Consider the following 12,443-nt stretch of genomic DNA (forward strand, 5'->3'; position numbering starts at 1 on the left):
GACTACTAGGCTTGGAAAATAGATCATAAAATGATCAGAGTGAGTCTAATGTAACAGATTCATTGAAAATAATTGGTGTTCTGCACTAACTGTTTTCACTTATTTTCAGGTTTCTGGCTTTGGAGTGAAAAGATGTCTTGGCCACATTTGTGCAGCAGTTGAGGTGAAACCATTCAAGCTTGCAGTGGTGGAGGAGCTTTTACACCCATTGTTGAGCCGGACACGTGAACTACTGATGAATTCAGGGAATGGCATTGCACCCCACAAGCAGGCATGTTTAAATGCTAAGTGCCTTTAGCCTTTGGCACTGGTGTCATGACCAGCCTGAAACTCCCACCCATGGATCACACCGTCGGGGGTTCCATCCCCGCCACCAATGAGTTTTACACTAGCCATCTCCGGATGGTAAACGGAGGGGCTGCCCTTACCCAAGTCGACAACATTCATCCACCTGTGACTACAGGAGTGCCTAAAATGGGTGTTCGGGCTCGAGTGGCTGACTGGCCCCCAAGAAAAGACATTCCGGGACCTATATGGCACCCATCCATAGAGGCTGATGTTTCTGCTGTGCCTAAAAGTCATGTCAAATTGGGACCTGCTTTGAGTCCTCAGGATTCATCCATGTTGCGAAACATCCACAACACCCTTAAGAGTCGAACGCAGGTCCAGCCGAACAATTACAGCAGTCCTGTCACCCGTTACTTGGCCCCAGGGGACCAGAGAAGTTCGGCGTCTAGAAACCCGCGACAGAGACGTGTCCGCCAGCGCAGCAACAGTGACATGGCTGTTGGTGAGATGGAAGCTGGTGCTGACAGTGGAGAAGAGTGGGGATCATCACCAGGGTCCAAATTTTCCCCTCTCCATCGTGAATATGGCAGCACATCTTCTATAAATCAACATGGGATTTCTGGGGAAAGCATTTTTGAAATGCTTAAGGGCTACGAAGGGGAAAAAGTTGACCATCGTAGCCCAGCTCCTGAGAAACTTGGGGATATTCCACATGTGGGGTCGAGAGAAGCAAATTTGAAAGCTCAGGAAGATGAAATTGATGGCCATCTTCTTAAGCCCAAGGACAGAGACAAGCCTCCAAAGAGACGTACCAAGTCTGAGACAGGAGGGGAGTCCATATTCCGAAAGCTTAGGAATGTGCACGGTGATTTGGACTCTACTCGGGGGGGTTCTGATGCTGAGGACGGCAGGACAGAGGACCCTGGCCCCCGTCTAAAGCGCTGGGTGTGTCAGAAAGGTTTTGCTCATTATGATGTTCAAAGCCTTCTCTTTGATCTGAATGAAATTATTCACCTCCGGCAAACTGCCGTTAAGATAAAAAACACCACCACCGGCGCGTCCGCTGCTGCCGTCGCCTCCGCTTCTTCAACTCTGTCATCAACCCACAGCCTGCCTTACAGCTCCCCCAGTGGAAGTCAAGAAGAACTCAGTTCTAGAGGCAGCCCAAGCCTAGACTCGGGAGATGAGCAAAGCAATGAAATGTTGCTAAGTTGCCCTTGCTTTCGCAACGAGATTGGTACTGATGTCAATGGCAGGGGCAGATTGGGACATCATTTGTTTCTTGGTGGCGGAACAAGCTCAGGGACCCCAGTCGGGGAAGTTAACTTGTATGAAACCTCTGTTTCACACTATAGCAATGCTGGAGTTTCAGTTCTTGAGGGAGCTAGGGAGGAAGACAACACACTCCTAAAAAAGGGGAAACAGTACATAGTGGAGCACATGGACCTGGGAGCCTACTATTACCGGAAGTTCTTCTACTCTCGGGGTGAGATATAAATAGATGGGATTTTCATCAATGCTTTTGGTTTTAATGTTTGAACCAAAAACATTAACAAGCTTTCTTCCCCCCCCCTTAGACCATTGGAACTACTTTGGGATTGACGAGGCGCTGGGTCCAGTTGCAGTGAGCCTCTGTAGAGAGAAGCTGGAGGACGATAAGGAGCACAGTCAGCAGTATAACTACCGCATCATCTTTAGAACCAGCGAGGTCAGTTTTTACTGCCGCCAGCCTTCTGTTTGAGACTCTCATCACTTTTCATTTAAAGTAATCTGCCAATCATAGTTAAACAAAATTCAGCATGTCGTTTTTATAGATTCACTAGTGATGGAGTCCGATGTACTGCCTGGCCAGCTGCCACTGCTAAATCTGGCCTGTCATGGTAATTATGTAGAAAATAAGCCACCAAAGTATGGCAGCATTTCATAAAAAAACACAGAAGGACTCTTTTCCAAAAAAACAACAACAATTTTGCAAGCTCTGATTATTTCTGTTCCAAAATGTTTTCAAAGCACACTTGACCCCAAGTCGAGGTACATGGGATTTAAACATGCAACACTTTTATTCCATAATAAAAAGGCCTTTTTTCTTGAATAGTTTATTTTTAAATATAATGTCATGCTAACACTGTTTTTAGAATTGTTTTTGGTCACATTTTTAAACAGAAGAAATGTCAAATATTAGGGCTTTTAAACCCACACGTTTGGATAGAGTGATCAGCTCCTGCATTGCATGTGTTGAAGTGTCCTTGGGCAAGACACTGATCCCCACATTGCTCCGGGTGGTCATAGATTGGCACCAGTGTTGGACAGCAGAGCTGCCATCAGTGTGTGAATGTGAATGGTACTATGACAGTGACAGCTGTATAAGTATACTCCATTTATATGTAGTTTTTTTTCAATATTAGACTTTAAATAACATATTGGATTTTTAAGCCAAAAAGCTTCTATATACATTAAAATGTATATTTTGGTTTGAGAATCTGTGCCGTTTTTGGTAAAAACAAATATCCCACCTCCCCACCTTTGCCTAAAGCTTTGAAGTCCGACTGTTTTTTTTAGAGAGATGTCAATCGCCTGCCCTACCTAGTTACCCCTGGTTGAGCTTAAGAAAAATACTTAGATAGAAATGAAAATATTAAGAAAAAGGTCTGAATAGCATATATTTAATATTTTCATTGGCAACTTCTAAAGTTGTGACTATTCATCTCATTGTAGTGGCACAAATATTACTTCAAACACGGTATACTTATTTGAGAGATCCCTGATGGTTTACCAAATCACAGTGAAAAGCCATGAAAGAAATGTAGAATTTATGAGCTGTTAATTCATTTGTGATCAAATTATTCCTGTTCCTGTTGAATTATTAGAGTGTTGAAGTCTTAGTCCTGTTTTCCTGTTACGTAACCTGCCTCAGAGCTACTTAGCTGTTGGCCTCCATGTTAGCAACGTGGGAAGGAACCTCAGGAAATGCCTTCATCCTCCAGCCTCTCAGGCCTGTGATCATGTCAGTGCCCCACATGGACAGTTGCATCTCTTAATTTCAGTGTACATTTCATGTGGGGCCAATTTGAAATGTTCAGCTAGAGGCCCATCAACTTGAGGTAACATGGATTTGGTTAAATAAAACTCTCACAGGTTCAACTTATTTAAGCACAGACACGGGGTTCCAATGAAAATGCAGGCTGAGCAAAACCATCAGCTCTTAGGAGAGACATTCTGTCTGTTCCAGCTGCTTATGATAGCTTGAGGTTAAAATCAGAATTCAATAGGAAGCACACTTTGTGCACTCAGAGATCTTGGACAGGCCCCTCCAATGTCTTCTTTCTCAGCTCCACTTTTACCCAAACCTTTGATTTGTAATAGTTTTGTGTCTGCATCTTTAGGAACTTCTGCAGTTTGTCCTGGCTAGATTCTTTTTGGCAGGCATGTTGTTATTATCAGTGTGTTTGATCTTCAAGAGAGGGTTCAAAGTACATTAAACATTCCTGAGGTGCATTCCAGCATTTGCTCTCTCCTCTCTGTAATCTCCTCTTTCTCTCCTCTCTCCCGTTATTCCAGATGACAACTCTCCGAGGTTCAATACTGGAAGATGCAGTGCCTTCCACCTCTAAGCACGGCACCTCCCGGGGGCTGCCCGTCAAGGAGGTGCTGGAGTATCTTCTCCCAGAGCTGGATTTGTCCTGCCTCCGACAGGCCCTCAACACACCCAAAGTCACTGAGCAGTTAATGAAGTTGGATGAACAAGGGGTAAGGAGGACAACAATTTTAGAAATCTGCTTTGCCCCGTGTGGTCTCTGATAGAATTACAACCTGTGTGTGGTTTCTGGCCTCCAGCTGAGCTTTCAGGTGAAGGTGGGCGTGATGTACTGTAGGGCCGGGCAGAGCACCGAGGAGGAGATGTACAACAACGAGACGGCAGGTTCTGCCTTTGAAGAGTTTCTGGAGCTCCTGGGGGAGAAGGTCCGCCTAAAGGGCTTCACCAAGTACAGAGCCCAGCTGGACACCAAAAGTAACTCCCAGACTCACCCACCAGTGCTCTCATAGATAATCCATCTAAAGACAGATGTCTTCAGCTCATTGGTCCAGATTTCCTCCCAGTTACTATTTAGGTTAGCTTTAGCCTAAGTTAATAACAGTGGAGCTTTATTTTCTTAGTATTTTTTGTACTTTTCCCTCATTATCAAAGCCAAACAAAAACCAAAGCAGTCTCCACTTGCACCATTTGTTATAACAGACTGACATTATCCACACTTCACTGTTGTGTTATTGTTTAGACTGTGGCGAAACAGCTTCCTGTCATGCACAGAAAACACTGATCATGCTCATGAGAGCAAGAATACGGCTCATTTCACAAGACGTTTCAAAACATTCCTGCTGTTTTCCTGCAGCGGATTCCACGGGCACCCACTCGCTCTATACGTCCCACAAAGACTATGAGATCATGTTTCACGTGTCGACCCTGCTGCCTTACACACCCAACAACAAACAACAGGTAGGATGGAGCGCCAAATGTGATACAAGTTTGAAGGAAGACAATCATTTTAAATGATAATGTCTTCAAATAAACATTTAAACTCTCAGACAGTTTCAACTTAAAACAGAACACTAAATGTCTGACTTTGCTTTCACTCCTAAGGCTCAGGCCTCTCTAAATAATCACTATTGTTGATTTTTTTTCTAGTTGTTGAGGAAACGCCACATTGGGAACGACATCGTGACCATTGTGTTCCAGGAGCCAGGTGCTCACCCCTTCACTCCAAGGAACATTCGCTCTCACTTTCAGCACGTCTTCATCATCGTACGGGTGCACAACCCCTGCTCTGACAAGACCTGCTACAGGTGAGTCCAACCACTGCACATCGTGACGCAATGAGCGACTAATTAAACATGGAAGGTCTCCGAATGGATAAGAGAGCATCAAAGAAAAGAAGTTCTGTTTTTTTTAGCATTAATAGAAAAAGTCAAAGCTAAAAATTTTGGTTTAGTGTTTTTTGTGCCACATTATCATGCAAACACCCTGTGTGCCAACCCTTTCAACAGTTGGTTTTAATGTAAAAGTAGCTTTAAAGTGATACATTGATCCCTGGTTAATCACGGGGGTTGTCTTTTAAAAATATTCCGCGGTAGGTGAAATCCGCACATTTGAGTTATGGATGTTTTCAGGCCCCTCACAACACACTTCATACACTTTTCTGGATCAGATATGACCATTCTTACACGTTTCTCACTTGTTTAACATCTCAAAGTTCAAACCTTTGTAGAAAAATAAGTCAAGTATTCTAGAATGAAAGCGAAGATCCTATCGTGATTGAAGATTTAATGTAGATTTGGCAAACTAAACACATTCGGGACTGGAGACATGGAGGAGATCGGTTGACAATGTCAACAACCAATCAGAACGCAGAACACAAAATCTGCAAAACAGCGAAAGGCGATATAGCGAGGGAAAACTGTTCAGCAAAATAGGTTCCAGAGTAAGCAGAAGAGGTAGTGAGCAGTTTATGTGTAATGTTGTAACAAACAATTTAGGTAACACCCAGAGCATGAGATGAACAGTCCCCAGAATGGATTCAAAAAAGTATCATTGGTTTATTGTTTTTAAATGAGTCAGATAATAGAGTTGCATTTTTATGGTAAGGGGGGTAGGCCACAATATTTTGGCGCAACTTAATGGCCTACAGAAAGGGTTTTTATTTTGTTTTGTAACCTTTGAAATCGTGCAAGTACCTCAATAACATTTGCCTGCAGTCTGAGCATTTTATGATCCAGTCTAGTGCATTCATCTCTTTTGTTTTTTTTAATATTCTCTAAACCTTTGTTGTCAAATAAATCAAAGTTTAGAGAAACGGTGTGGACCAGATCTACTTTAGGAACTCTTAAAAGCTGCACAGTAACATAAAATTGGGTTTTGCTGCAGTAGCATTAAGACAAAAGCTTTGACTCCAAGGCATTGTGTTTAAAGGCCATTCTGCTGCTCCGCTCATGCCCTCCTTTCTTTTGCTTCTACTGTTTGTGCAGTAACGGTTTGCATTGATGTTGGTACTCTTCTCCAGCTCCTTCCTGACCTTGTGATGATCAAACTATGTGTCTGCATTGCTTATTCTGTGCCACTCCACTGCACACTGACTTTCTACACACATTATACACACATAGTTGCTCCCAGTTACTTCCTTGCTCCTGTTCCTCCATGTTACCCCATTCGTATTCCCATTTGCACACAGTGCATACAGTTACATGCTTATGCACATACTTTTTTTCACTTGCACACTAATTCAAAGAGTTTCTCTTCACACACTCATGGACACCCCCCATACCCCCCACCCCCACCCCCTCCCTGCCTGCCACTTTGCCTTCAGGGCAGCATGAGACGGAGTGGTCTGAAGGAGTTAGCACCATGCACATAAAGAGCTCTCTTCACCCGCACATGCATCTGAGTGGGAAGAGACCGTGAAGAGCAGTCTTTCTCAGTCCTCTCTCAGTCCACCTCGGGTGCAGAAGGGTCAGGAGACTTGGCCTCGTCTGTTTTTATCTGAAGTGCTGTGGACGGATCCCATCATCTTCTAGATAAAATGAAGATGGAGCAAGATCAATTCTGATGGAGAATCCAGCTACTTTTAATGTTTCAGTTTTACTAATTTTCCGTGGGTTGGATCAGATTTTCTAGAGACTTGCACAGTGTTAGAAGAGTTTTTCAGGATGCAGTTCTCTGAGGATTTGGGAAAACTGGAATTCTTTGCCTGGATCAACCTTTGGTTAGGAGGCTGCTGTGGTCTAAGGGATGTGTCCTGAGAATTTAACAAAGGATATTCATCTAAGCCACAACAGAGACTGACAATATTTTGCTGCAGCAAACAGAGGAGAACTGATAGTTTGTGATAAAAGTAAAGGTAAGTGAGTGACGGCTGTGGTGACACAAAAAATTGGAAAACTGGTTGCATAAGTGTTCAGTAGAGTGGGTTTTTACTGCAAACACACATCACATGGATTACATGTACTTTTGTAAATGTTATTCTTCAAGTGATTACCCTTTTTCCATCCATTTGTGCAAGATTGTACTTTTATTTTGTGAATATTTAACATTCTCTGTATCGTTGCTTGTTTTCTAATAGAGTTTATCATTTGTGGGGTCACCTGATTAATTTTTGCTTGTTCTTGCATGCTACAAAAAAAGAAAACCTCATGTCATTTTGAGCCAGTCCAAAGCATTAGAGGAGTAAAAGGCCCAGGGCCATCAGAGCGCTAATCTGCTGCTTTCAAGCGCTGCATCAATGTCACACAGGGACAGCCAGGCGTGTTACATAACTAGACGTTTGTTTAGGAAATGTAGGTTGCTTCTAGAGCTGCAGTGCTTGCTTTTCCATACATTGATGTAGCAAACCGTGGCAGGATGACAACACTGGGAGCTAGCTTGTCCCGTGTGATTGGATGTATATTATTTTTATGTCAAGACTAATCAGGCATTGGGAGCAACATCTATCCTACAGGGGACGCCCGCATGATTTGTTTAATGCTGGGGATAGAGTACCATCAAGATTGTCATGTTGACTAATCCAGTGCAGCGTGATAGCTTTTGCTCATTTGTGGGCTTTTCTGGTGACAGCGTTTATTTTATAGAGCAGATATTGATTTAGTTTTAAGTTTCTGCAAAAATGAAAGAAGTAAAACAGTTTTTTTGGAGTTTATGTTATGCGGTGATCCTGGTTGCACATAAGTCTGTGTCAGCCAAAGCTGTCGTCCAACTCATTGAAATATAAGTCTAGTTATTATGTGCAAATGACATGAAAGAAACAATGGAAGAGATTCCTCTGCAGGGATAAGAACCTCTTTTTTGTTCTCACAATTGAAAGAGGTCGAAGGTAACAATACCTGGAGTAAACCACATACGATACTTGTTCTTGCACAACTTTGTGACGCAAAGACAAATGTGTGATTCCTTTTGTTCTGGTTTAAATATTTCTGAAAAAGCTTTTAATTTGCTGCTTAAGTAAAAGGAAGTTGTCTTCATCCCTCCCCCCCCCATTTTTAGATTTCACATTTCTTTACACCTCATACAGTTATTTTTTTCTTCTTCTACCTCCTCAGTATTGCTGTGACGCGTTCCCAGGACGTCCCCTCCTTTGGGCCTCCAATCCCCAAGGGGGTGACCTTCCCCAAGTCATCTGTCTTTCGGGACTTCCTGTTGGCCAAAATCATAAACGCAGAAAAAGCCGCTTACAAATCAGAGAAATTCGGCGCCATGGCCACACGCACACGACAGGAGTACCTCCGAGACTTGGCTGAGCGTCACGTGACCAGCACACCGGTGGAACCAACGTCAAAGTTCCCCTTTATCTCACTGGCCCACAAACGACGGGAGAAGCTGCGCCCGTATAGCGGGGCGGAGCTGCGGAGTCTGGGCGCCATAACCTGGCAGGTGCACGCTGAGGACCAGGTAGCAGGGGCTGAGCGCGAGTGCCTGCTGGCCATTTCCAACGACTTCATCATCCTGCTGGATCAGGAGGCCAAAGTGGTCGTGTTTAACTGCGCCACTCGGGATGTGATCGGTTGGTCAACGGGGAGTCCCGCCTCCATGAAGATCTACTATGAGCGTGGAGAGAGCGTGTCACTGCGCTCCATCAATAACAACACCGAGGACTTTGGAGAGGTTGTAAAAAGACTGGAGGTCAGTCATCCAGAACTCTGAATGGCAGTGATATATCTATGTATACTTGAGCTGTTCTCTGGAAAGGTCCCACACAGAAACAGGACTTTGATGGTGGCAAAATAGGCAAAATTTAAGACATTATTACAGAAAAGCAAAATGCTGAGTGGTATTCTCAACACCTTCTAAATAGGATTTTCCCTTTAAGGCTGTAATGGTACCTAAATCAACCTGAAGTTTTATTTTTGTTTTTTTATTTATTGACTACCAGAAGAACTTTGAAGGTAAGAAATCTAAGGTTGAATCGGAAACATTTAAATAAAAAATTTAAAAAAGTGGTTCTTTAGATCTAAAAATAAATCTGTCTCTGTAAAGGTAAGGTAACTTGCATTACCTTTATAATTTGTTGTTTTTTTCCGTTAAGACTTAAACAAACAAACAAAAGATGATAGGGTTCCAATATCTTGCTCAAGGACACTAATACACTGGTCCCTTGCTATATTCTGGTCCACCATTCGCATTCTTGCTATTTTACTGTTTTTTTTTCTTCTTTCCTTTTCCTTGCCCTGATTGGCTGTAGACCTTGTCAATCATCTCTGTTCTACGTCTCCTGTGCAGAATTTGTTCAGCTTCCCAAATCTACATACATCTTTGTTTTCATTCTATAAAACTGGACTTATTTTCCTTTAAAGGTTTGAATTTTAAGAGTTTAAACGAGAGAGAAAAGTGTGAAAATGTTCATTTCTAATCTAGAAAAGTTTAGAAACTGTGTTGTGAGGGGGGTTTTACAGCCTTAAAACATCAGTAATAATTGTAAAAAATAAATAAATAACTACCCTGCAAATTTCACTTATTTTACTACAGGTTATTTTTAGAACGCACGTCCAAACAAGTAAACACTTTATATGAAACGACAAAATTAATAATAAACCAGAAAGTTGATTAATTTTTTCTTCTGAATGGTCCATATATCTAGGAAGATAGGCGGGGAAAAGAGTCAAATAATCCTTAATTCAGTGTTCAGTTTAACACCTGAATAGATGAAACTGTAAGATAACTTGATTACTTACATCAGAATATTTTGAAACAAAGATATTCCTGTTCCTTTAAAATGATTAAAATAAAAATCTCCTTCATAACATTTAAAAATGTACCTAAAATGCTTACTATGTAACAAGCTGAAATGGCAGTTCAAATAAATTTAAGAATTTTACTAAAAAGTTTTTTTTTTGCAAAACTCAGACCTTAGTAAGAAAACTGACCAAAATCAGTTCACTGCTGTCTAAAACTTAAGTATCTGCAACTGCAAAATAACTGAATTTCTTTATTTTCTCTGCAGCTGTTGACCAAGGGCAGTCAGACCACAGAGATGACTCTACGCCGCAATGCCTTGGGCCAGTTGGGCTTTCACGTTAACTTTGAGGGTATCGTAGCGGAGGTGGAGCCGTACGGTTATGCCTGGCAGGCTGGGCTGAGGCAGGGCAGCCGACTAGTGGAGATCTGCAAGGTCTCAGTGGCGTCGCTGTCCCACGAGCAGATGATAGACCTGCTCCGAACGTCTGTCACAGTCAAGGTGGTGATCATTCCTCCCCACGATGACTCCACACCACGCAGGTATGGTTGACACTGGAGGTGGAGATTGAGCTGAAGGAGCACGGTGTTTCTCTAATGACTCTTTGTGATTGTCTAACAGAGGCTGCTCAGAGATTTACCACATGCCCCTGGTTGATTATAAAAACCACAAAGAAGGAATGCCCTATGAGTTAAAGTTCCCCTTCCGGCCAGCTAACAGCAACGGCAAGTGGCCACGGACCTCATCCAGCCCGCAAACCCGCGCCGCTGGCACAGCAGGAACTCTGATCAAAGCACCGCCTGCAGACCTCAGCGAACGCAACTCTGCTGCCATTCCCCGCAGTGTTTCCAGTGACGGTCGACCTCTGAACCCGAAAAGGTCACGGGATGATCACTGCTGCTGTTATATAACAGAGAGACAGACGGAATCGCCATCTGGCTGGTTGCAACATATGTCCTTAATGTCATCCATATGTATCCTCGCAGATATTCCCCTGGGAATGACAACTACGCTCTGGCCTGTTCCATTGTAATGGGTCACACACTGCACAACACTAGCACCCCCTCCAACCTGCCCTACGCAGAAACCATCAGCTCCAGCCACTGGAGACAGAAGTCCATGCCTGATGGGTAATCTTTGACAGGCTTTGGCCTCATGGGTGCAGACTAAACTTTGGGAGTTTGTTAAAGTCTATTGGTGGATAACTGGAGATGTTCCTTTGTGCTTCAGGTTTAACAACAACTGCCAGTCGCCTGCGTCGTTTGTGCGTCAGGCAGCCGGCGACGGGGTCAACGGCATGAAAGCAAGCTCGAGCACTGGCGTTGGATGGATCCGGAGTGGCGAGGGGGATTTATGTAGCAGACTAGGAGACAAAGTGAGCTCGGGTGAGCATAACTCAAAGTTGAAACAAAATACATGACTGTTTGCATGTGTCCATCCTAACTTACTTACATTTTCCAGACACTGGGGTGTCCAAGGTAACGATTCCTCGACTCCAGCCATCAGATCAGAGCAGCCGTGTATCTCCTAACAAGAACACTAAGGTGAGAAATAATTAGAAATTAATGATCAGAGGAGCCTATTGATCATGAAGTGGACAGTTTTTAAATAGCGTATTTTCTGCACCAGTCTCTCCTAAGTATAAGTCGCAGCAGCAAAAGAAAAAAACGTAATAAAGAAGAAAAAATCGTTTACAAGTCGCTTCTGAACAACTCCACCAAGCCCAGTACAATGTGTTCACACCGAGTCCAATTTACCCATCGAAATGGTGCCCCCCGCCTCTCACTGCTTGATTCTTGTCCAAAAATGTATTTATTAACTAGATAATCCAGACGCATGTGGGAGGAGCTACCATCAAGAGTTTTTAAGGCCGTGTCACGCTACCACTGCCTACATTTAGCGCATTGCCCACATATGAACTTCAGTGTTTTGTGATACATGTGCGATATACGTTATTCCCAAGTGTTTCTTGTGTTCATCGTTCGTGTTTAATTGAAACAAAGCATCGCGGGTGATGACCATGGTGTTGATGCGATGGGATTTCTGCCCAGTGCCCTGAATGTCATAGTGAAGAAATTTAATGAAGTGCGGGTAAACATGTTCTTTGCGTGGTTTTGTCGTACTTCTTCCGTGGTTTTGACGTGGTAAATTCGGGATGCATATTTGAAGATTTCATGTAAAGACCACAATCGTTTTCTCACTTTTTTCACATATATTCACGTATGACCAATTTTCATTCACACGCAAATGCTGCATAGTGTGACACAGCCTATAGCCTCAGCGCTACATGGAAGCACTGACTGCATTTCTCATTCACAATACATGGAAGACGTGGGTGACGCTGAGAAATCTGGTTTATTCATTTATTTTGAAGAGCTCTACTAAAGCATTAAACATGTCTCCATGTCTAGGTTCATGAGATCGTTCAGAAGCTGTGTCTGA

At 43.1% G+C, this 12,443-nt stretch overlaps 1 protein-coding gene across 2 annotated transcripts in view; it reads left to right on the forward strand.

Annotated features, from left to right (window-relative positions):
* LOC101170559 (signal-induced proliferation-associated 1-like protein 1) overlaps nucleotides 1–12,443 on the forward strand; it is a 38,695-nt gene that overhangs the window by 20,206 nt on the left and 6,046 nt on the right. For both annotated transcript variants that reach the window (XM_023951459.2, XM_023951460.2), the window contains exons 2-13: nucleotides 110–1,774; nucleotides 1,866–1,996; nucleotides 3,847–4,035; nucleotides 4,123–4,297; nucleotides 4,677–4,780; nucleotides 4,970–5,127; nucleotides 8,371–8,950; nucleotides 10,269–10,543; nucleotides 10,623–10,880; nucleotides 10,988–11,131; nucleotides 11,232–11,386; nucleotides 11,463–11,545. In XM_023951459.2, the coding sequence (XP_023807227.1) occupies nucleotides 316–1,774; nucleotides 1,866–1,996; nucleotides 3,847–4,035; nucleotides 4,123–4,297; nucleotides 4,677–4,780; nucleotides 4,970–5,127; nucleotides 8,371–8,950; nucleotides 10,269–10,543; nucleotides 10,623–10,880; nucleotides 10,988–11,131; nucleotides 11,232–11,386; nucleotides 11,463–11,545 (3,711 nt within the window). In that variant the 5' untranslated portion in view covers nucleotides 110–315. The remainder of the gene's footprint in view (nucleotides 1–109; nucleotides 1,775–1,865; nucleotides 1,997–3,846; nucleotides 4,036–4,122; nucleotides 4,298–4,676; nucleotides 4,781–4,969; nucleotides 5,128–8,370; nucleotides 8,951–10,268; nucleotides 10,544–10,622; nucleotides 10,881–10,987; nucleotides 11,132–11,231; nucleotides 11,387–11,462; nucleotides 11,546–12,443) is intronic.

Source organism: Oryzias latipes, chromosome 22, assembly GCF_053564925.1.
Source record: "Oryzias latipes strain Hd-rR chromosome 22, Olatipes_Hd-rR_3.1".
In the NCBI taxonomy this organism is placed as follows: Eukaryota; Metazoa; Chordata; class Actinopteri; order Beloniformes; family Adrianichthyidae; genus Oryzias; species Oryzias latipes.